Source organism: Lepisma saccharinum, chromosome 13 (genome assembly GCF_977018435.1).
Source record: "Lepisma saccharinum chromosome 13, izLepSacc3.1, whole genome shotgun sequence".
Taxonomy (NCBI): Eukaryota; Metazoa; Arthropoda; class Insecta; order Zygentoma; family Lepismatidae; genus Lepisma; species Lepisma saccharinum.
Window position 1 is genome coordinate 47,102,777 of NC_139241.1, and position 25,351 is coordinate 47,128,127.

Below are 25,351 nucleotides of genomic sequence, written 5' to 3' on the forward strand. Positions count from 1 at the left end.
ATTTTTCTTACATTTTGTACAGTTAATGTACTGAAATTCATAGTTATTGTATTTTGTTATTAACTTTTACACATTCCGTTAAAAAAGGCTTTAAAACTTACGGGTAAATTTTACTCATAAAGTTTATATTGTGTAACCTCTCACAAAGAAAATATACATTTTGAGGGCTGTGGATCCATTTACGAGGGTCACTATTTATATTTTGAGCCTTGGCAACACTGATTGAAGTTAGGCGCGATTTGACGTTTGCACGGAATCGTCTGGCATTATTCACCATAACGTACTTCAAATGTTTTGTCAATAGCTTGATTTGTGTTGTTTATGTTGCCTTGGAGATTGCGCGACAACAATAAAATGGAATTAACTCGTGAACATTTTCGTGCGATGATTTTTTACGATTTTCGACGTGGATTATCAAGACAAGAGTGCATCGATCAACTTACTTCCACATTTGGCGATGAAGCCCAATCCTTTGCCACTGTGAAACGCTGATATAACGAATTTAATCGTGGCCGCCATTCGCTCACCGACGAGATTCGCGAAGGTCGTCCAAAATCAGTTGTTGTTCAAGAAAACATTGATGCTGTGCAAAACCTAATACTGCAAGATCGTCATGTGACATACTGTGAGATTGAGGCAACCATAGGCATTAGTTCCACCAGCATATATAAAATATTACATGATCATTTAGCTGTGAGAAAGGTATGTTCTCGTTGGATCCCACACAATTTGACAAAAACTCAAAAAGACGCTCGCGTCAATTGGTGCAAACAAATGCTCAATAAATACAATCGTGGTGCTTCAAAAGACGTATATAAGATTGTAACAGGTGACGAATCATGGATATATGCATATGAGCCGGAACGTAAACAGCAGGCGACTGTATGGGTGTTTCAAGATGAACCCAATCCAACAAAAGTTGTTCGCGCTCGAAGCACATCGAAACAAATGGTCGCCTGTTTTTTCGGGAAAACTGGTCATGTGGCAACTGTGCCTTTAGAGGAACGTAGAACGGTCAACTCTGAATGGTACACAACAATTTGTTTGCCAGAGGTCTTCGGTCAAATACGGAAAACAAACAAACGCCGTCGGATCATTCTTCATCAAGACAATGCCAGCTGTCACACATCTCGTCTAACAACCGACTTTATGAACAGTCAAAAAATCGAATTGATGGGTCATCCGCCGTACAGTCCTGATTTGGCACCCAATGACTTCTTCTTGTTCCCGAATGTCAAGAATAAATTGCGTGGACAACGATTTTCGTCGGCGGAAGACGCCGTTGATGCGTTCAAAAACCATATTATGGAGGTGTCTCAAGAAGATTGGAAAAACTGCTTTGACAAATGGTTCGAACGAATGCAAAAGTGTATTGACCATAAAGGAGAATACTTCGAAAAACAATAAAGCAGTTTTCAATGCCAAATTCCTGTTTCTTCATTGTTAGGCTCAAAATATAAATAGCGACCCTCGTATTCTTCGGATTAAATGGTAGAATAGAAAAATATAATCTGGTTCCTCTATTATACACTAAACATTTTTCGATCTAATGTTTAATCCCGCTAAGGAAGTAAAAATAATTACTACTATTAGTATTAGTATTATTAAATTAGATATTTGTAGGATTTCGGGGGGGGGGCTTCAACCTGGCTACATGCCTGCTTTCTAGAGAGATCCAATTGTCAACCTCTCTTCCACGTAGCAGACCCTGGACAATAAATAAACCTGCAACTATGTAATTTGTTGTACTGAAATACATAAAATATGAATTCTGCAAATTTTCCAAATTTGTCGGTTCATTCTATAGCTGTTGATATAATTTCGCGGACTGAAAGAAATACCATATGCTGACATAATGGAACACTAAATATCTTGTTCCATCTGTCAGTCCAGTCAGTCAATGAGAATCAAAAATTGACGTCAGCAACCTATTCATAACAAGTTAAGAGTAGGAATATAGTTCGATATAACAGATAATTTTAATAGAACAAAGGAAGATACAAATGCTACGAAGATAAAAAGTTGTGTAATGAAATCAGATTCAAATGCTAATTATGATATAAATTATCTTCATTAGCAACTCAAACATCAATAACCAATAAACGAGGGATGTGCCAATGTACTGATTAGTATCCATGGAGCGAACGCAATTACAAAGTAAATGAAACCGGCCTCCGTTACGAAGAGGTCTGAGTAAGGTGCTACTAAGCCACAGGACAAAGGTTCGAAGTCCGGAAAAGACACGAGTCACATTATTGATCATTATTCATCGCCATCGTTGCGATTAACCCAAGATGTGGAAAACTGACGAATAGATTATGGCATAATCAAAGAGTAATACTTCGATTAGGTCTACGCTTGTTGATCCAATACGTTCAAATTTGTTGTCAAATACAGAGTTTCCTTAAACCAAAATCATTAAATTATCTTGGAAGTGCTGGTTTTCACTGGTATTTTGAACACGGAAAAATTCAAACCAATCAGAATGCTTACACTATAAAATATTTGTTAATCAAGTTGCTGTGCAAACTAAAATGATAATTTTTAGGAAAACTTTTCGCGGCTTGGTATAATTGATGCCAGAACACGCTGACGCGACCCGGAAGTTGAGAAAAAGTGGAGTATAGTTCATTGATTAAATTTGATTATTTAACGTCGCTTTTCTGTCACTTTTGGCTAATAGTGACGATGAGGATGATATGATGAAATTGATGAAAGGACACTCAGAAAGAACACCCATGACCAGGCAGGGATTCGAACCCTGGGTCGCGGACTGTAGTAAATGAATCTCTCTCTCTCCAGGGATATAATAGTGATAATCAGGAAACGAATTACGTACCTGTAAATACATAACTTCTTAATGATTCTAAAAATTAATGTTATTTTGTGTTATCTTTGCGAATTGTGTTACGGAGCTCGAAAAATACAATTTCTATTTTCCATATCTTTGCATGTAGCTTTTAGCATGTAATTTGAATATTTTCAAACATTTTCAGACACATATTCCATAGTCTTGCTGTTACTACAGTTTCCCTTCTTGTGTATTCTAGCATTCTTGTCAACAACAACGAATTCAAACTCAAGCATTACATATTTCAAATATGCTCCCATTAATTCAAGCGACACCGAACGCAGTTAGCATTGAACGCTTGGACGCCAGATGTACCAAGTTCGAATACCGGCCTGAGCATGTTTTGTGCGTGCGTGTGTTTGTTTGTTTGTTTTTGTGTGTGTGTGGGAGGGGGAGGGAGAGAGAGAGAGAGAGAGAGAGAGAGTGTGTGTGTGTGTGTGTGTGTCCATTCATCAATTCCATCATATCAAATTTCAAAATTTCAAATTTTCTCATCTTCGCGATTAGTCGAAAGTGGCGGAAAAGCGAAGTAAAATAAACAAAATCGTTCATTCAAAATCTATCTTAGGGACAACAGTACGAGATTCATGTTTTTGCAATTAAGAGTCCGTCAATCCATTGGTTTGGTAACAGAAAATACAGCACATTTTGTATCTGAATTCTGCATACAATTAATGTCATATAAGCCAAATGCATTTTATTTAGCTAGGCTGCCGTTTGCTTAATGAACATTGCCATTTTCACAATTGAAAGTTCATACTTAATTTCATATTATGATTTAAATAACTGAATAAATATTTTACACATCTAACATTGGTAGATAAAAATTTGTTCTGTGATTATCACAATCGCTGCCAATCATTGGCATCGTGAAGGGGGTGAACAGGTTCGTTGACCCAACCCATGGAAACTGACATGCTTCAAGTTACACAAAAGGGAGAAAGTTTGTTACTGTTAATAACAGTAACATAAAAACGTTAACTTAGTAGTCGAACAGGAATAACTAAAATATGCTTTAGATGATAAAAATTGAGGGGGAAATACAGAAACCAGATCATGTTTTCATGTACCATTTAAACCGATAGTTAAAGTTTTCAAGATTTCAAAAATTAAAGTTTCATGTGAGAGGGCAACACCATTAACTTTGTGACAAATCCCCCCACCTAACTTCTAAATGTTGTTCTTGAACGAAGTATGTAAAAGTTAGTACACTAACTGTGTGATATATAAATAAATAAATAAATAAAAAAGTTGTGATGGAGAATTCTCATCTGGAGAATCTAGTAGAAAAACCTCCCAAAGAAAACAATAATAATATAGATTTGAAATAAAATATATTTATCGTTCTTAATTTATATTAGTTATTGTATTATAATAATGTGATAATAATAACTATTATTATTATTTCTACCATAAGTTAAAAAATGACCTGACACCCTTTACCCCTAAAAAAAAAATTCTGGCTACGCCCATGTAACCAATCTAGAAAGGTAGAAAAATCGCCGTAAAATATCACAATAGAGCAGCTTGTTCTCGTAGCTTGTCCAGCACACGTAGCGTACACGGGTGGGCGATACCTCACAATCATGTATATAAACAGCAGCTGCAACATCTGCTCAAAGTCCATCCGCGAGCTTGCTTTACTTTTCGACACCTCCGCCCCCTACCAGTTCATCCCGGAACCACTGCGCATCCAGTCCGCGCATAACTTTGAACAGCTTCGGAGCAAGTTGAAGTTTGGCCCACAGCAAAAAAACACAAGCAAGTTCTGCACCGAGTGTTTCCCCAGTGGAGAGATATGTCCACAATGCGATTCGACTTTCGTTTAGCAATCGTAGTTTCCTTTCGGCACAGATAAAAAGAAATCCGGCCTTGTCCTTTTTGAAAAACTACCCAGGGTCTTCACTCCAAAGAAAAACAAGTCAGTAGATCAATAGTCTTGCGTCGCCTCTCTCTCGACAAGCAATGAACTCTGTTCAGCGAATGAGAGAAATGGGGGGCGGAGAAAAAAAAATGAAACACAACTGTTTCGTTTAATGGCGTTAAAACTCCCATCGTTTTGTTTCCTTCTGTATGCGTATCACAAAGGTAGATCGGGGAGGGGGCGGGATGTTTGCAAAAGAACGGAGATAATGAGGACCAGTAATTATCTTCTGAGTACATAAAGCTTTCAGATGTTCGCTTTTACTTCACTAACTTGCCGCAAGGAAATTGACGTCAAAGTTTTATTTATCTGGCTTTCAACTGGAACGCCCACGGAGCTAGATTTGCTACTAGATTCCTTTCTGGCAGCTGGACTGGAAATTCTTGCCTTCCGACTTGTAGAAATGCTGGGTTTGGCAACTAGAACGTGTTCTCTTTAGCTATTGGCTTCTTGGCTCGACGCAGCCAATCAGAAACCGCAACCATACTGCATAAACTGAATGTACCACTTGAGAACTTTCGTTGCTAATAACTTTTTTTTGGGAGGGGTGAAAATAAGCTTGGAATTGATAAGGAGAAGAACACCACTGGCACTCTGCCGGCCTACGTGGCGGAGTGGTTAGCATAGAGCGCTACGACGGTATTGGGTCTGGGTCCGAATTTCGCCCTGAGCATAGGTGTCCTTTGTGAGTGTCCATCAATTTCATCATATCATCACTCATCTACGAGATTAGCCAAAAGTGGCAGAAAAGCAAACCAAATCAATTAACCACTGGCACTCAGAAAAAATAGTTGCAGTCCTACATATTTTAAGAACCAATTTCATTTCGAGATGAAATAAAAAGAGTTGTAATTTAACGTACAGAAAGATGGGTAGATAAGGTTTTTGTACGATAAATTTCAAATCTTTTCTTTCATCTCGGAATTGATTGATTAACATATACAGATGTCGGGAACGACTTGTACTGACCGCTGACACGACCAATGTTGCCAGTACACCTCATAATTTCGAAGGAACATTCTTTTCTTTATGAATATGACAAAAATAACCCCATAAAATTTGTAAATATTTATCGTTTTTTTATCAGTTCGATAAGTATCCACACAGACCTTAGATAATTTTTGCAAGCGATTCCTTATCTGTCTTTTATCCATGTTTTCATTACTTTGTACAAAAACTTTTTTACACCTTAGCAACTTTCTCCACACACTGAACGTTCCTTAAAGCATGATTTTCTTGTTTAATGTTTAAAAAATATCCACATAGACAAAGTTAATACCTAGTGTAAGTTTCGTCTATCGCTTTTTGTACAAAAGTTACGTACGTTCAAAGTCTTGGTTACGTCACTTTTCTAGTATAATAATAATGTTCAGAAGTAATAAGGTGATTGTATAACACTGGAATAGTTGCAATACATGTACCGAAAGAGCGTCACAGTGGAATAACATGTGGCAATTGTGTAATTCTTACAAACTTATTACATTATCCAGAGGTGTCACCCATAATAGCCACAGTACAGTCCTGATTAAAAAAGGAACCGCAAATACGTGAGAATTTAGCTTCGACAAAAGCAAGCAATCTCTTCGCAACAGTGAGAAACCTCGTCACGAGCGTCAAGAATTCCGAACAGACGTCACATCCGCTTTTTTCTGTCCTTGTAATATTGCAGGAAAAGCTGTTGGAGCTATTTTTATGAAGTGAATGGCGGGGAAAAAAAGGGTAGCAATAACAATCCTACTCAGATTCAACACTCCCGCCGGATTTTTAGCTCTGGACAGAGAAATGAACAATTTTCTTGCTAAGTAAACACTGTGGCATCAAACTCGGATATTCAATCTGTTACTATCCTACCCTAACACACACACACATATAGGCTCTATATATATATATATATATATATATATATATATATATATATATATATATATCTTGATTTGATTTGATTTAGTTTATTTTACTTCGCGTTTTGTGCCTCTTGGGCCCTCTCTGGGGTCCACTCAGTCCACTTTATGAACAAATAGGTTAATCGAGACCTTGCCACAACTGAAAGCGGGATCAGAAACACGTGAAATGGGAATCCTTGACTTAATGTGCGTACATACACAAATAAAGGATTAATCGATCAACAGTGAATATATAAAAGCGTCGCCTTTCTTCAGATTTTGGCTATTCTCGACGATGAGAATGTGTGACGATATTATGAAGTGGCACTTACAAACAACACCCATGTCCAGGTCGGGTCGGGACTCGAACCTGGGAGTCCTGGCGTCGCAGCGAGCTGTGATAACCACCCTGCCACGGAGGTCGGCTTGATCAATAACTGTACACTGAGTACTATGCATGGAAAAAGAAGTTCGGGGTATGTTACATGCAGTGTGACATCGACGTATATATACCGTATGTAGATTTTCCCTTTCTCATACACACACATTTGAATGTACAATCCAAATACGTAAGCATGCATATGTAATTGGCCAAAGACAGAATTTTCTTGGTCTCATTACTACTACTATTATTATTATTTCGAAGACATTTCGGGAAATCTTTGCTATCGCCTTACCAACAAGAGGTTCCAGGTTTAACACCCATTATAGGCAAAGGTGTTCAAAAACTAACTAAACTGTAGGTCCAATCCCGATTTGAATATCTGGACACAGAGTGCACTTTAAACAAGGTGATTTGGTTGGCATTTTTAGATTTCAACATTAAAATTCAACTCTCAGCAAGACATAGATTTGCAATACAATATCACAAGTAAAAAATAACTTACCTGGACTTCGCCCAAAGCGATAATATGCTTTTGAACATCTTCAATGCGCTTCCTGAACTCGTCATTCTGGAAAAAGTAACAAAGACACAATTAGCAGAGAATATGGAGTTTCAAAGTTGCGAAATTATAAAAAACTTTACACTAAAAAAAAAAATCGATATTTTATGAGCATTCCCGCAGGACACCCCTCCCCCTCCAAAAAATGCAGTGGTTTAGAGGAAACCTTACTTTAATGTTATTAGAGAAAATTTATGCAAATATTCCAAAAAATGTCAACGTCCAATATTCAAAAAGATTGACACGTGACTCCACACTTCGCTTTTCATTCCATATCTTGTTGATATTAAAATATCCCCTTCTTGTTCTCTGTTGATTTATGATAGGAAGAAAGGCATTTTAGATCCCTTTCAGAAATTTCATATGGTTTTGTGTGTGTGTGTAACAACTATATATGGCTCAGGCTATATGTGTATTATGTAATGGATATTATTAATAAATGCAAATCAATATACAGGGTGACTGGTAATTAGATGTATTCCCTGAAAGGGGTTAAAGTAGAGTCAATTTGCAATAAATTTGACCATATGATACCCCGTCCGAAAATTAGTAGTTTTCGAGATAATCGAGTTTCTATTGTTTTTTCTAAAAATGACAATTTTCCACATAAAAAGATGAATTGAGAAAAAACTGATAATTGTAGGGAACTTATTTAAGCGTTTTCTGATAGCTAACAAACAAGTGGTTCGTTTAAAAAAAAGTTTTTTCCAAATAACAATCACATGTAAGTACCGGGTGGGTCTAAACTTACAAGTGATGATAAAAAAATGCACTCTTAGTTTCTTGGCAACGTATTAATAACAAAAATGGTATGACACGAACCGTACAAATTACTTAAATTACTTCCTTGAGTCATCAGCTATCCAACAAGGTACAAATGTTGCTAACATTTACATTTGTGTACAAGAAATAATACTTCATTCATCTTCAAGTGTATGGAATCAATGAACAATACAATTAAAGAACATTACACGTCTTGCTCAAAGTGGGCACCTCCGTTACGAATGCAGGCACGTAAGTTTTTACGGACATTTGTTCTCTTAACTCGTGATGTGATGGTGGCCTTGACGTGTTGACCAGCTGTTAAGATCCTCTCCCTGAGCTCTTCTTGCGAGTTTACCGGTGCCTTGTCATGTGGCTCCAAATGTAAAAGTCGCAAGGCGTCAAATCGATCGGGGGATCGAGCTGGGCAGTCATCATGCTGATAAATCATGTCACGTCTTGTAGCTAGAGGCACATCCTCCAACAACATTGCCATCCCGTTCTGCAAAAAATGTTCATAAGTGATGCCATTTAAGATTTGGGGCAGGAAAAATGGCTCGATGAAATGATTGTTGATTACGCCCATCCATACTTCTGCCTGGGCGTGCGACAGTGGCTGGATGAAAAGTACACAAAGAAATGGATTGGCCGAGGCGGACCGATTCCCTGGCCGGCTCGATCCCCCGACTTGACGCCTTGCGACTTTCACATTTGGAGCCACATGACAAGGCACCGGTAAACTCGCAAGAAGAGTTCAGGGAAAGGATCTTAACAGCTGGTCAACACGTCAAGGCCACCATCACATCACGAGTTAAGAGAACAAATGTCCGTAAAAACTTACGTGCCTGCATTCGTAACAGAGGTGCCCACTTTGAGCAAGACGTGTAATGTTCTTTAATTGTATTGTTCATTGATTCCATACACATGAAGATGAATGAAGTATTATTTCTTGTACACAAATGTAAATGTTAGCAACATTTGTACCTTGTTGGATAGCTGATGACTCAAGGAAGTAATTTAAGTAATTTGTACGGTTCGTGTCATACCATTTTTGTTATTAATACGTTGCCAAGTAAACTAAGAGTGCATTTTTTTATCATCACTTGTAAGTTTAGACCCACCCGGTACTTACATGTGATTGTTATTTGGAAAAAACTTTTTTTTAAACGAACCACTTGTTTGTTAGCTATCAGAAAACGCTTAAATAAGTTCCCTACAATTATCAGTTTTTTCTCAATTCATCTTTTTATGTGGAAAATTGTCATTTTTAGAAAAAAACAATAGAAACTCGATTATCTCGAAAACTACTAATTTTCGGACGGGGTATCATATGGTCAAATTTATTGCAAATTGTCTCTACTTTAACCCCTTTCAGGGAATACACCTAATTACCAGTCACCCTGTATAATTGAGCGGCTAAGGATTAACATTTGAGAACCCACACTCCGTTCAAAATCGAGTTAACATTGGATTCAGTTGGTGCACAGTCTCCAGATGCTGTACTACAAGCCCGAATTTCATCTTGTACTGAGCTTTCTTTCACAAATGTTACTCGCGTTATAAAACCTAAAATAATATAATTTCTCGTAATTTTTCATTAAATGGTTTAGAAATAATATTTATTCAGTAAACCATATTCAGAGTTTGTATGTAAGATATATTCGTATCTCCTTATACGAAGAAGATACTGTTATTTGAATTATTTTCAATATTTTGAATGAAAAAGCTAATATACCTCGAAGGATGTCCCCCTCCGCGCTACCCCCTTATTATAAGAATTAACGTCTCACGTAGTTTCTCTTTATGTACAACATTTATTTACACTTCTACCCTTCGCCGTATATACATCTTTCCATAACAAATCCATTATCAACAGCTTCCTGTTGCATTTTGCCCCATAACACAGAGAATTGCACTTATCAAGACTTCACTCTATGAGCGCACTATTTATCATAGCACTAACCCGCCCCCGCAGTTTATCACGCACAGGTCCCTACACTACGGCGCTCTCTCTGTGTGTATTTCTATGCATCCATAAAAACGGCCTCACTCCATCGGGCCTTGTATCGAAGTCTCTGCGAGCCTGGGATTCTGAGATATGAGAGAACGTATGGATAATAAACCTTTTCGAGCAATGCCTCATCTCCAGGAAGCCACGGCACCTAGCAACCTGTTGAGTGAGATGAGTCAAGGCAAAATGGACAATAAACCTTTTCCTGCTCCCACAAAAATAGGCAATAATTAGGCTGGAGAGTTCGATGAACTAACAGATCTCTAACTACACACTGGATCAGGCTGGAAAGTTCATACGAACTAACCGATCACTTATGAGAGAACGTAACAAGTCGGAACCGGTCATGGGCGTCCGGAAGGGGGGGGGGGGCAAGGGGATTGTGAATACTAAATTAAACTTGTCAGTACTGCTATTTAGAGGATTCCAATATTTTCTCACATGTTAGTTAATTCGGATCGACCTGAAGATGTTTCTAGCTTGGCAGACCATTATTAATTACAACAAATTGTTTACATTCGAATGTTTTTTTCATAAAAGAGCGTGATAAATTGGAATAAGAACGACAGAATAGTTACGAATAGAGGAAACGGCACATATTGTGTTCAACCCTTTTGTCCTCGTGATTACATCGTAACAAAGGAATACGGACCACATTGGTTAAATATACCGTGCGTCCATTTCGATCTTCAGCCGAGAGATCGGGAGAAGCGTGGCGGGCGGCGCTGAAGGAGATGCCGACATTTGCGGCCTGTAATGCCCGCTTATTTTTATGGACATATGCAGACATTTATATAAATATTGCAAAACGAGCACTAACCTGTGTTATAACACGCAAAAGTTCTTCTGTTATTCATCCAAGTTCTGCTCTTATATACACAAATAAATACGCTATAGAAACGATGTTAAGAGCCACAGATAATAAAGCATTTTAATCATAGTTTTGACCAGTAACGTCCTGCTTAAGTTTATATGCTTGAAAGAGTTTTATGGCGATGGGAATCGTTTGGAGGTTTCGAATGTGCAACACTGTATCAAGATTACGCTGCAGACGAAACCGTTAAAAGTGAATGGAGTTCGTGAGCTTCCTCGCAATCCGAAATCTCCGAGCTCGAGTTTTTGTTTGTTCCTTCGCGACTAGATGAAGACAGAGCTGTGAATATAGTGGCGAGCAATGTAAACCAAGAGCGTGTTAATTTCGTACTGTGCGCAAGAGTGTTATTCTTGGTTACTTGCAGTTACTTGATTGTGTTATTGCAGTGCGTATGTGTGTTGTGTCAGTGAGACGATTGGAATGCCAGCCGCAAGGTTCACGTTAGAACAAAGATTTTTTATGTATGACACGTACGTGAAAACAGACTCGTGTCGAGACGTGTGCAGGCAATTTGTACAGAAATTCCCAGGCGTTTCAACTCCACATAGAGATACGGTTAGACATCTTGTCCTTAAATTACGAGGAACTGGATCGTTAAATTTTAAAATACCTAAGCAAAAACGACGGATTATAACCGAAGCAAAACTCGATGATATTGGTGCAGCGTTAGAACGTTCTCCAAACAAACCTCTACGCCGTGTTTGACAAGAGGTGGACGTGTCAAAATCATCAGCACATACAGCCACTAAGCTACTAAAATTAAAACCGTACTCTTATAACACAGGTTAGTGCTCGTTTTGCAATATTTATATAAATGTCTGCATATGTCCATAAAAATAAGCCGGCATTACAGGCCGCAAATGTCGGCATCTCCGTCAGCGCCGCCCGCCACGCTTCTCCCGATCTCTCGGCTGAAGATCGAAATGGACGCACGGTATTTAATCTGGCTCCCGCAAACATACCTTCGCTCACACATAGAGTTATTATTAAGAAACCTGCTGTAGACATTTCGAAAATGTGCTGGTCGCAACATGTGCGACATCATCTGAGAAGCACTTTGCTTAATATCATATTCTTTTTCTTTCATGCTTCGTTGCACCCTTCCTTCGAAGACACCTTCTTATCTTACGTATCTAAAGCTCTGCAAGTGGTTTTCCTTACGTGCTAATCCTCCTTTTCATTGTTTTCAGCTCATCTTTCCAAACTGCACCAACGCGGAATAGTGTTTCCCTATGCTGGAGGCTTAACAAACACCATAGCAACCGGTTGTATACAGCCAACATGGCCGCACCTATGCGCGGGACTAGCAGACGACTTTACCAGGGTATTGTTACCTTTCAAAGGGGGGAAGCCGTTGATTAAATCCAACCGTTGGCTTTTCGGACTACCGAGCAAAAGGCAACCTAGGCAGAGCATGTACACTGAAATACACTTTTACACAATTATTTCCCTTCTTGCAGCTGTGTACGTAAAAGCCACACAGCACCCTTCATTCACCTATGACGAAACCTTAGTTTTCAGAGAAACGTCGAAGTATATTACGAATAAGGTATTGCAGTGTATTCCGAAGGAGTTCCTGGTTTGAACCTCCACCTGAGCATGGCTGTTCCTTGTAAGCTTCCCTTCATCAATTTCATCATACCATCACTCATCCTCATCTTCGTCATTAGCCAAGAGTGGCAGAAAAAAGAACTAAAACAATCTAACCAATCAGTCACTCAATATTTCGAAGTAATTAAACCATAGATCATTAATCAGACTATACTTTCATCATAGCAGACGAAATAATACATAAAGTTCTTGTTCCAAGAGTAAGTGATCAAGCGAGACTCCTCTCCCCTATTCTCGAAAGTGACAAAGTCGCTGATAAGCCAGAAAATAAGCATGTAATAAGCACAGTTTGTACGTATAAACTGGTGTGTGTGGGGTGTAAGGGGTGACCTATTGAGTGGAGATGTCAATCTCACTTTCACGCAGCACACACCGGTAACTGCAATGTTCCAGCCAACGAGGCTCTGGCGTCTGAACTGACATCCAGTATAAGCCACTGTGGGGTTTGTGTTGTGTGCTGTCCATGTGTGGTGTGGTTCTCCTTTTATCAATTCGTCTTATCATTCATCCTCATCTTCTTGATTAGCTGAAATGCGCAGAAAAACGAATGAACGCAGGTGTGAGTGGTTACAACGCTTCGTCTGGATGCAAGACTGAGGTTCACACTCATAGACTCAGACTACCATCGCCTATACCCTGTCCCAACAATCTCTGGAGCTAAACCGCGCATAGCGTCAGAGAAGGGGAGGAAATAGTGTGGGAAAAACGAAGCAGTACACGCTGCTACGAAGGTAACGGCAGTCGCTTTCCCCCCTCCACGCAATCCCGTTTCCTCTCATGCGTTCATTGGTGGAATCGTCTCGCCTCAATACATGCGCAGAGAATTGTTTTCGTTCGTTTGCTCCAGAGAGAACTGAAACAGGTTATACTAAATGCACATTTGACGAATACTATGAATTATATGACTACAAAAGTTCCGCTGTGTTTGTTGTGTAGCTCTATATAACATTATACACTTTTAAAGTGTGAGAGTAATTTGCAATCAGAATTACTGCACACTGCAAACTACTGACTGACTTGATTTTTGGCTTGGCATATGTTTCCTTGTAGAGTGATCACTCTTTTCTTCCTTCGTTTAACTTTAAAGTGTTGCAATTTTAGTATTGTCATAGTTCTACAAAGTATCTTCTCAAAAATACCCCATAACTTCCTGAAGCTCTCTAAAAGTTTGTAAAAACACTTGATTTTGTACAGTAGTAATAAATTTATCTTTAATGTACATTATAAAACTTCAATTTTGTCGCTCTAAAGTTTTCTTAACATAATTCCATTGCTCGGTTGTCAATATATTTTAATGTCCTATTTGCAGGAGCTAATGAAGTGCCATCTATCCGAGAAAGCTTGAATGATTGTTAATGTTAAGGTGCATTGTTTAAGATGCTTGCTTGCTGTTGTCTCGGTATTGCACCAATTTTGAGAAAGATTTTTTAGGACTGGAAACGGAATCTTTGCGTTTATGCTTTGATATAGTGAAAAGAAAAGTTTTCGCATGTTACTTCCAAAGGGGAAATGCTGTATAACACGGGAATTGAAATGCCAAAATGATCCCACAATGTTTTCCATGTGCAAATACCATGTGTCACTTTAACAATAACATTTATGCTTTCTTTGTTAGTTCTCCTGGGTAGCTCAGTTGGTTAGAGCAGGTGGACTTAAGGTAAGTCGGGTCTGCGAGTTCGAGTCCACCGCAGGAGAACGATAATTTTTCTCTTTAGAAATTACATTTTTAATTTTTTTATCTAGTTTTTTTTAACAAATATATTTTATGTTTTTAGCAACACGTATTTCATTTTTGATAGATAAATTTCGAATGTTCATGTGTGCAAATCTAGAGATGACGTTATATCTAATTACTGATTGACTTTGAGTCTTTGAGTGGCATTTCATTGCATGGACGTCCGGAAGGGGTCAAAAGAGGGCCACGGCCTCCACCTGGAAAATGAATGTTCACCTAAAAAGTATATAGCCTATATCACACATAATTTCATTTCAGTCAACGTAATTTATGTTAATTACTATAAGGGCTTTGAAGGGACCTTATAATTTCAGATTGAAGCAGTATTTTTTTTTGAGGAGGTATCGCTATTAAGGGAGAAAATATGTCTCTTTTGAGCCCCCCTGGAAAAAAAAATCACCTTGCTTGCCTCTCCCTGGAAAAAAATCCTACGGACGTCTATTGCTTCATTGACTCCTATTTCATTTCCTCTTTTCCTTGGCATGGCGAGTTGCTGATCGGAGTATCTTTTCAGTTCTGTTACTGTCGCTTGAAGTTTACATATCCCTTTCGTCTGGTGTGCTCGCTGCTGTTGGTGTGTCAGGTGAGTAACCCGTGGGATTACAGCTATGCCTATATGCTTCTGGGTGCGGCGTTAGACTCGATTTAGATGGGAGCATGTTCTTTAATATTTTTGCTAGCATAAATGACTATGTAAATGCTCCCAAAAAACTTGCTGTAGACAGTACTTTACATGGAAGCATTTCATGTTACATTCCGGTTACCTTTTGCGATTGTGATGTATGATATAGGCTATACAGCACGAAAGGCACACAGAGTTACACCATCTATGGTTAAGTGCACGGCGTTTACGACTGAAACAACTAACATATTATTCCACATGTGTACTGTAGACGTTATAAAGTATGTATTTAAGCAGTGCCATTGATTTGTACCCAACACTTTTTTATAGGGAAACGTTATTCCTGTCGGTTGAATAGTTATCGGCTTTTAAAAATGTGAAGTGAGACGTTGTTTACATCTCACTCGGCCGCCATTACAGCTCGCTTCTGATTGGTTACGCTACGGAAATAGGCCCGCTTCTATCCTTGAGAAATGCCATTAAATATTCCATGGTATCTGAAATGCCATAATATGTTTCACTTTACACGGTAGCATTTTGGTCATGGCACAAATGTTAAGATAAATGATAAGGAAAATGCTTTCGTCTGAAGCGGGCCTTAGTGTGTGTTCAGTCTGAGTGCAAATAGAGTCAAAAAGTGCAGCGAACGAAACGGGGCTAATGTTCATGTAAGAAAGCAAAACATTTTCCAGAAATTCTGTGTCGATATTTTTAAAGAGAAGCACTACTGTTTATTAACAGTCATATTTAAAAAGAAAATAGTGATGTATTAATTTCGGTTAGAGGTAATTGGTATGTTTGACTTGATGTAATTAATGTTGTTTGCTTGTAGAGCATAGCCATCTCGTAGTCGAAGTCCGATTCCACAATAACAGATATTCCTCTGTCAGTATCACTCCATTAAAATTACGTCTAATCACATTTTCACCTGGTGGTGAACCTTTTAACTATTTTTTTCATTAGCATTCGCTTCCACATAGTCAAGAAAGTTCCTTCAGTAGCCGGTAATAGTCAGAAATACACGGGAACAACTGTGTAACCCATAAGCCACAATGTGATGGACGAACTTTCCCCTGCGTTATTTCTCGGTTTCATACTTTTGTGGGTTATCAAGTTTTACTCCCTAGCCGCTCAATTTATAATAGCTACACATATAACGTGTGTGTGTGTGTGTAATATATCAATGATTGGATATAACCAATGAGCTATGAGAAACTTGCCACCACAAACAAGACGCGTTGCGTCTGTTCCTCTTGTGTTTTCCCAAAAAATAATCAAGCAAATTTTCTAGCATAAGTCAGTCATTTATAAACCTTATTTTTTCAGTCTGTTGAGATAATGTAAGAATCATAATGACAGGCCCTATTTACGTTCAAACTTTACAAAAATAAGGATACGATAATAAATTAAATGCTGGCACAGTTAACGAATACACATACTATTTCATAAGTTATTTGGTTTGGTTTGAGTTGGTGTTTTAAGTCCACTTTATGCACAGTAAGGCGAATCGGGACTAAACCTAGGGTTTAAAGTGGGAATCGAACCACTGTGCCATGTGCCACCACCGGGTATCGAACCCAGGACCCCTTGATTACAAGGCGACGACGCTACCACTGCGTCATCAGGGAGGCCCTACATTTTCATAATTTATGAAAATGTAGGCTACGTAGTACGTGGTGATTTAAGCGAACTCGCCCAGAATTCGAATCCGTAAAATATACAGCTCCACGATGGGAAAACCTGTGCACCGTCGACACCATCAGTGTTTCATTGAAAGACAACAGAAACAGTCGCAATATCACTGACAGAGAAAATTGCACACGGGTGAAACAGCAACAGTGAAGCATCAGGCGAAACCAGGCTATTTAACTTAGATGCTATAGTAACGGCAGAGAATGCCAGGGACTCGCATTCGAGTCAGTGTTGCCACAATCTGTAAGCACAATTTCCCTTTGCAAGGGGTAAAATTTCCCTTTTTCGGCCATTTTTTCCCTTCATCTAAAGGAATTATTATTATTATTATCGTTGACCCATGTTCGTATGTATAAAATATTTAACTTTTAAATGCTTCGATGCCAGGGGTCCCGGGTTCAAATCCCTGCCTGGGCATGGCTGTTTGTGAGTGTCCAGTCATAAATTTCATCATATCATCACTCATCCCCATCTTCGCAATTAACCAAAAGTGGCACAAAAGCGAAGTAAAATAAACCAAATCAATAAACAATAAAATCAATAACTTTTAAATGTTTTTTTTTTTCGGAAGATTTAGATTTTATTGCTAAACCAAGCCAATTGTTTTGTTCTGAGATGAAAGCTGAAACTATGTTAAAGTTGGCAACTGAAGATTTTGATCAGTAAAAAGCAAAACACACAAACATAGATTAAATTTAGGGAGGCCAATGCCCCTTGTCTTCATCACACCATCAGAAGAATATGAAAAAATATTCTACACAAAATGCTGTTCTAATAGCACAAACAAATTTGTCTGTGGTTCTAGTAAGGTGCAAATATGAAGAGTTTGTGTGGAAAATCACATTTTTGGCTCCCCATCAAAATTTTTAAGTTCGGCGCATGGGTATACACGTTTTATTAATATATATATATATATATATATATATATATATATATATATATATATATATATATATATATAGTACATACCTGAGCAAATGTTCCTTTCTGGTAAATTTCCCATATTAGGTGGAAACTTCTAAAACACAGCAAGTTTTTTATTAAAATTTAATCCATTGAGTCTGAGAGGTATTATTGGTCACTTCTTGCCACTCCGCACGGAATTTTTAAACTTGTTTCCGCGATGTTTTTTCATCTTAAATCTCCACAACGTTTTCTAATATATTCTGGAATTGCAGATCGTTTCCTTTGCTTCCCTTGTCTTCCATCGTCCAAGACGGGTACAACCTTCCACACTCGCACACGACGAATAACCCAGTATCAGTATCCATTGAATACTAAAGTAAAGATAGTTTGCGACAAATATAACTTTATTGTTTGCACGTGTAGTGTTTGAGGCAAAGTTCAGAGAACCGCGGAAAGCTTTCCATAAACAATACCCTCGGACTCCCACTCCCAATGGGTGAATGGTCAATGACCTCCGGCCCCAAATGGTAGCCAGATGTGGATCAACCCAAATTCCATCCTTCCTCTCAGAACAAAGTATACGACAAAATAAAAAATAAAAATAAGTTCTCACTTTCAAAACTGGAATCTCTTATAATGTTTAATATAATTAATGTTGAGTTTGTCTTAAAATTTCCCTGAAAATTCGCTATTTTTCATCGAATTTCCCTTTTCCCTTTTACCTTAACATTAGCTCCAAATTTCCCTTCAAAAAGGGAAATTTCCCTTCATGTGGCAACACTGATTCGAGTCCTGGTCGAGCCTGCATTTCTTGCTGAACTTTCTACGAAGTGCATATTCTATAAGGTAATTATAAGGTTATGAAAATGGCCAAAGTGGAGAACCTGTGTGCGTAAAGTGCTGCGAGGCCATCCTAGATAAATATGGATGTTGCGTTGTGTATGTCCCATCATCCGCTTAATCAGTTCGCATCATGCATCCTCATCGTTACGACTAACCAGAGGGAGGAAAGCGATGTAAAATGATCGGAATGGAATGAAACATGGAAATAAAGGGAGAACGAAAAGAGAAACAAAGTATGGGAGAGAACGAAAGAGAAAAAAATGAGGAAAAAATAAAAAAACAGAAGGAAATAAAGAAAAGGACAAATAGAAAGAAATAAACAGAGAAAGGGGAAGAAAGAAAAAAGATAAATAGAAAACGAAGAGGAAGAGAGAAAAACAGAAGGAAATAAAGAAAAGAATAAATAGAAAGAGAGAAGGGGGAAGAAAGAAAAAGAGAAATAGAAAACAAAGAGGAAGAGAGAAATAAAAACCGAAGGAAATAAAAAGGATAAATAGAAAGAAATAAAGAGAGAGAGAAAGGGGAAGAAATAAAAAGAGAAATAGAAAACAGAGAGGAAGAGAGAAAGAAAGAACAACAGAGGAAACAAATAAAGAAAATACATAAAAATAAATAAAATAGACAAAGGGGGAAAGGAAAGGATACATAGAAAACAGAGAGGAAGAGAGAAACAGAGAAAATAGAATCCAAAGAAAGACAAATAAAGTAGAAAAAGGAGAGAAAGACTGTCAGAGAAGGAAATAGAGAACCAAAGAAAAATAAACAGAAAAGCGATAAAATATACAAAAGAAGAATCAGCGAAAAGGAAAAAAGGAAATGATCCACTGGTCATGATTAGAATACACAACAATAAATATTGCATCAGACAGAATTGAGATTAAAATACTCCTGGCACCTTTGACCGATTTTTCATATACTGATGAGGAAGTACACAAAAACTGATTCTTTTAATTAAGGAAAAATAACATTCGTTGAATTTTTTTGGGTACTCTAAACTAAAAAATGCAGATAAATCTTTACCACACATGAAAATTCTGACTAAAATATTTGATAATTCGGAACTAACAGGCATGATTTAGTCGGATTGAAGAAGCTGCAAAATAATTTTCCCCTTTAAATAACGGCTCGTTCGAAGGTGGTCAAAAATTGTCAACATTATCAATTCGTTTGACATTGTTGATATTTTTTTCACACAAAGCAAATGTGTTGAGAGAAAAATAAAGGAGGACAGGATATACACGAAGCGAAAGGCAAATAGGAGCTAGGAAGGGGGGAGGTAAGAAATTGTGGACAATAAACTATGAGGAAGAACAGCGTTTTCAAGCAAAACCAAATTTACCAGACTGTTTGAGCTATTTCAAAATAATTTTCCACAGCACACTGTAATGATTGATTAAGTTGGTGTTTTAAGTCCACTTTATGCACAGTAAGGCTAACCGGGACTGGACCTACAGTTTAAAGTGGGATCCGAACCACTATGTGCCTCCACCGGGTATCGAACCCGGGACCCCTTGCTTACAAGGCGACGACGCTACCACTGAACACTATGTAATGAGTTAAAATGCCAATAAATAAGCAATATTGTCGGCTTGTAATAAAGAGTCCCGGGTTCGATGCCCGGTCAGAAGGCACATTGCACAGTGGTTATAAACTGTGTTCTACCCGGTTAGCCTCTCTGTGCAGAAAGTGGGTTACAACAATTCAAGCAAACAAATAAGAGTTGCATCAACTTCACATTTTAATGAAACTAATAAATTTTGTTACAGGTTGTTGAAAACTTCTGAAAAATAAAAATAACATTTTATCGTGGCAAGCAAGAAAAAGAAAAACATAATTCCACATTTTTTCCCCAGTGTTTTTGACCTTTTCATAAACTTCAGAAGAGACATACATAAAAGAAAAGCAGATAGAACAAAGAGGCAGATAAAAATTAAAAGAAGGCAACAGAGTGAAGAATACAAGAAGAGATGAAAATAAAAACCAGTAAGGTGCTCATAAAAAAGCACTTCAGTTTCACGGGAGTGGGAGCTCAAAAAATAAACAGAACATTCCAATTTCATATGAACCAAGTCCTCCCTCCCATAGTTCCAAGGATAACGACTTGGAGCAGGATACGAAATCATTGAAAACTGGTGGGGGAGAGAGTTCATAATCTACAAACCCCCCTCTAACACATATGTGTATTATTAAAAGTAAAAATAAATTACTCAATTAAAAATTATTACTACTACTATTATTATTAATTACATAAAGGTAATTAATTTCTTACTTTTATACATATCAGATATTGCAGAGCAGCTAACTAATTCCTTTAGTAACTGGTTCAAGATGTTAATAAATTATGAAATAGTTGAAGTGGTTTTATTATGTGTAATAAGTTTTTGTTTAGTTTGTGCTTTATGTTAATGTAAATCAATTACATTTCATAGTAATAATTTTCTTGCATTCTTGTTTTACTTTTATTGTGCGTATTGATGTAATTTGTTAATGAACTCTTGAGAGAGAAGGCATTCAATACTCACAACTACATTAATTTGTGTGTGTTTTCGATATTATTCTTAGTGTCCGATACCCGGTGGAGGCTCATAGTGGTTCGGATCCCACTTTAAACTGTAGGTCCAGTACAGATTAGCCTTACTGTGCATAAAGTGGACTTAAAACACCAAACCAACAACAACATATTATTCTTAGTAAAATATATTTCAAAATTAAAAGTAATTGCTTATCTTTTGTTTGTTATAACAAAAACTCCTCCCTCCCCGGAAATTTTTGGTGGGGGGATTTTTGAGGCCAAGATTGTTGGTGGAGGAAATCCCCCCCCCAGGATATCGCACCCTGATAGGGAGAGAAGGGTAGCGGCGGATATTTTAGGAAAAAACTTCTTTTTTTTTTATTAATGTAACAATCATTATACGCTCCGTTGGCATTCCTCAAAACACGCGCGTTTCATGTAGGGCTACACAAAGAAAAACAATTACCAAACACGCTTAAAAATAACGTGTAGCAAAAATTAATCCGAGGCAGTGATTTACTATAGATTCACACGACGTCACAGCACGCCTGTTCATCTGACAACTTGTAAACACAACGAGTATCCTATAGGAAAAATAAGAACATTTGTTTTAATGCAAATTTGCACAGTCGTCTCAGTTGTGTTCTTGATGTTGGGAACATTGAATGCAATCGAAAACAATGTTTTGCCGTCTGGATACAGGAAGACTACTTCTCCATTAGTAAAAACTAAGGAATGGTGAAATCCGGATAAATTTTTTTCCCGGATATCGAATAAATTGATATCCGGATATCCGAATTGTCAGGATATTCGGATATCAGAAACACCCGAAATGTGTGCATTATCCTGACAGTTTTATAGTTTATACGTTTTACTGTCTCTTCGCATTTTCAATTACTATACCCTGTCCCAGCTAACTGTGGAGCAGGGCCACGCATATCGGCAGAGGAGGAGGAGGAAAATCGAGTGGTGAAAGCGCAGCGTTGCAAACCGCACATGTACGGAAATTTCATGGCATGTACGGACGTACGGTACGCTAAATGCACGACTTGTCAAAATTTGCTCTTGCAGTTATATCCCTAATATTTCCCTAAGAAATTCGTAAACCAATTGTACGGACCTGGAGACAATAATACGGTCTGTTTGCAATGTGCGTTCGGTATTATCCTTTTCAAAAGTTTGCAACGCTTACAGAGAGAATGAGGAAATCGGGTAACTCCCGCCGCTCATTACACAATCCCGTTTCTCTCACTGTTCATTGGTGGAGCCGTCTCGCGTCACTACTTGCGCAGACACTTGTTCTCGTTCGCTTGGTCTACAGTTAGCTGGTACGGAGTTTATTCATGTTCGTGTGCGGATTCTTTGCATATATTTTTTAAACGTTTACCCCTTTTTTTTGTTGCCTAAAACAGATATCTGCATGACTATAGGTTCAGTATAAATGAACAAAGTTTTCCGCTGTAACAAAAAAAACGTACAAAAAATACAGTTTAGAATAAAGCATGCACAGTTTGGTGTCCCTATCCTTTATTTGGTAATTATTTCCTTAATTTCAGACGCAATTCTTACCAGAATAACTTAATGAACTTGAAAATTAAATAGTGTTTCGAATACACAGATTACATTGTGCAACAGTCATTTTGTGTCAATGTGTTCTTCACTAATTTCGGAAAGCTGATATTAAATACGCAATCAGTTTTTCGCCTACATGTACCAGTTCATTCAGTGATCGTGCATGTTTGTCTAGTGACCAAATAATTTGGTTAAAATTACCAAATTTAGCAACTATACCAAATATTTTGCTCAGGATTACCCAAAAACTTAAGAAACATGTTTTGTTAAACGAAAAGAAATCACTTTTTTCCCCTTTGTTCCAAATATTATTACCATGTCTCTCTCTCTCTCTCTAAACAACATGTTTGGGTAACAATTTAACATCAATGAACTTTGAAATACAATTTGTGGTTGAGACGGTATGATGATTTAAAGGGCGGGGGAAGTCGGTAATATATTGACCACGCTGTCATCATACTTAAAAGCTTAGAGCAGAAATTTTCATAGTTGCTACAATGGACGTAACCAGGATTTTTTCATTGAGGGAAAAATAAGGCACAATATCAAGGAAGTAAACCTTTACCGCAAATCAGTGCTTATCCTCACTGCTTCAATTTGAAGTAATTGCGACGACCTCTTCCGGTCTTACTTGTAATTATCAACCCCTTATAATAGCTACTGCAAATTACCGTGTTTCAAATTAACTCAATTTTAGGGTGACGTTCATTTTCCGGGGAAGAAGGAAATAATGTATTTCAAAAAATGGCACAGGTTTCACTAACGAAACTTCGATAAATACAACTTTACGCAGTTGAAATGTTTTTAGTTATTAATAATTTATCATCTCCAAACATTACTGAAACGATTTGCAAACTATTAATAATTTGAACTTACCTCTGGATCTGTTTTGGACTTCAACACAAAAAACTGAAAAGATATAGAAAATATCACAATTAGTGCTACCACATAATACAACACAAACAACTTATAAGTTACTGCTTTTTAAATCATTCCAGCAATTTTATGGTGACGAAATATTGAAAAAAATATATTTGCCTTTCATTAAAAAAATCCTCCGCTAGAGGTTTCACAAAAAATAATGAAATCCACTCTCAAACTGGAATAGTTTTCAAATACACACAAAAACACACACGGTGTTTTCTCTGGGAGAAAAAGGTTCTGGTATTTTTAATACGTCCGCAGTGATTTATCTACAGCCCTCCAACAGCACCTCCTAACATTCTCCCAAAATTTCCTCAACAAACCCCTAAAATATTTCACACAGGCTCAATTTTAGGCTTTAAATATACCCTTACACATCCCTAAATACGAACTTATAACCCTACGATGGCAAATTCTGGATACTCCCCTATACACCAGTTTATTCTGGTGACGTAAATGATATTGATTCGAAGACTATTATAAGAGTTCGGGCTTTCTTTAAAATCCACATTATGCACACTAGGTGCCTCCACCGGGTCGAACCCGGAACTCCTTGATTACAAGGCCACCAATCTTTCCAGTACTTCATCGGGAGTCCCTATTTTTTTAAAAAAATAAAATAACTATGCATAATACGTATTGCATATTCATACATGATCGCACATTCGTGTACATATTATGTACATTATTTTGTTAACATGAAAAATTGGTGCCTTTATGACATATGATTACGTGCCGCAAAGGGGTGAGGGGGAGTAGTGTAGCTAATGCGAGAAAATACTCTTGGATAAATCATGGAGTTGTTAGTAATATTTTACAGTTTACATGCCACTCGAGATCAGCAGTGGAGTATCCAAGCCCATGACTAGAGGGGGGGGGAAGCTTTTCCTTAGTGGTCTGTCATACCATCCATTTCTTTTCTTTTCTAGTAAAATTAGGGTAAAAGAGGAGAGGATTTCATAACGATATGCATAACGCATAGGTCCAGTATTCCCAAAACAGAACGTAAAAGGCAGAAAAGGATGGCAAAATGAGGATTGACTACTAAAAAGAAGTATACGCAACCCCCCCAACCTTACGAAAATCCTGGGCACGCCACTGAACCAGATATTTATCTAGTTGTAGAATGGAAATGACTTCAAACGATGGAAGCAATGTTCCATGCATGCTGCGACTGTATCCACATGTCATTCCTCGAGTTGGGAACAGCTTAAGCAAGCATGGTAGCCACCTGTTGTGAATTTTCTAATCGTGACAAAACGCAGTTACCGCTGGAAACAGTCAGCCGCGAATAGCTAATAGAAAAGTATATCAGCGGGTTGAGAGAAATCCTTTCCATGCTGATAAGAGAAAATAAAGATTTTAAATGTACACGATCTTTAATACCGGGTGGTCCAAAAGTCCCGAAACGGTCACATATCTTGAGAAATACACATCGAATCGGAAAACGAAAAAGAACGTGTTGAATAAGTAAAAGAAAGCTATTTAATGATATCACACTTGATTCCCCACCCCCGCCCCCTAGGGGTGGGGCGGGGGGCAACTGTGAAATTTTAAATGGAAACCCCCATTTTGTATAGAATCGGAAAGAGTTCTTCATTCCGAGTCCAACGAGCTATCAACCATCCTCCTAGCTCAATTAGGAACGGAGATACGGCGACATTAAATTTGAAAAAAAAAAAGAA

General features: G+C 37.8%; 1 protein-coding gene across 2 annotated transcripts in view; it reads right to left on the reverse strand.

The window, feature by feature from the left end:
- The window catches only part of LOC145997255 (PHD finger protein 21A-like), a 121,869-nt gene that overhangs the window by 81,965 nt on the left and 14,553 nt on the right, over positions 1-25,351 (reverse strand). For both annotated transcript variants that reach the window (XM_083134106.1, XM_083134105.1), the window contains exons 2-3: positions 23,619-23,651; positions 7,546-7,611 (exon numbers count right to left, since the gene is read on the reverse strand). In XM_083134106.1, the coding sequence (XP_082990232.1) occupies positions 7,546-7,611; positions 23,619-23,651 (99 nt within the window). The remainder of the gene's footprint in view (positions 1-7,545; positions 7,612-23,618; positions 23,652-25,351) is intronic.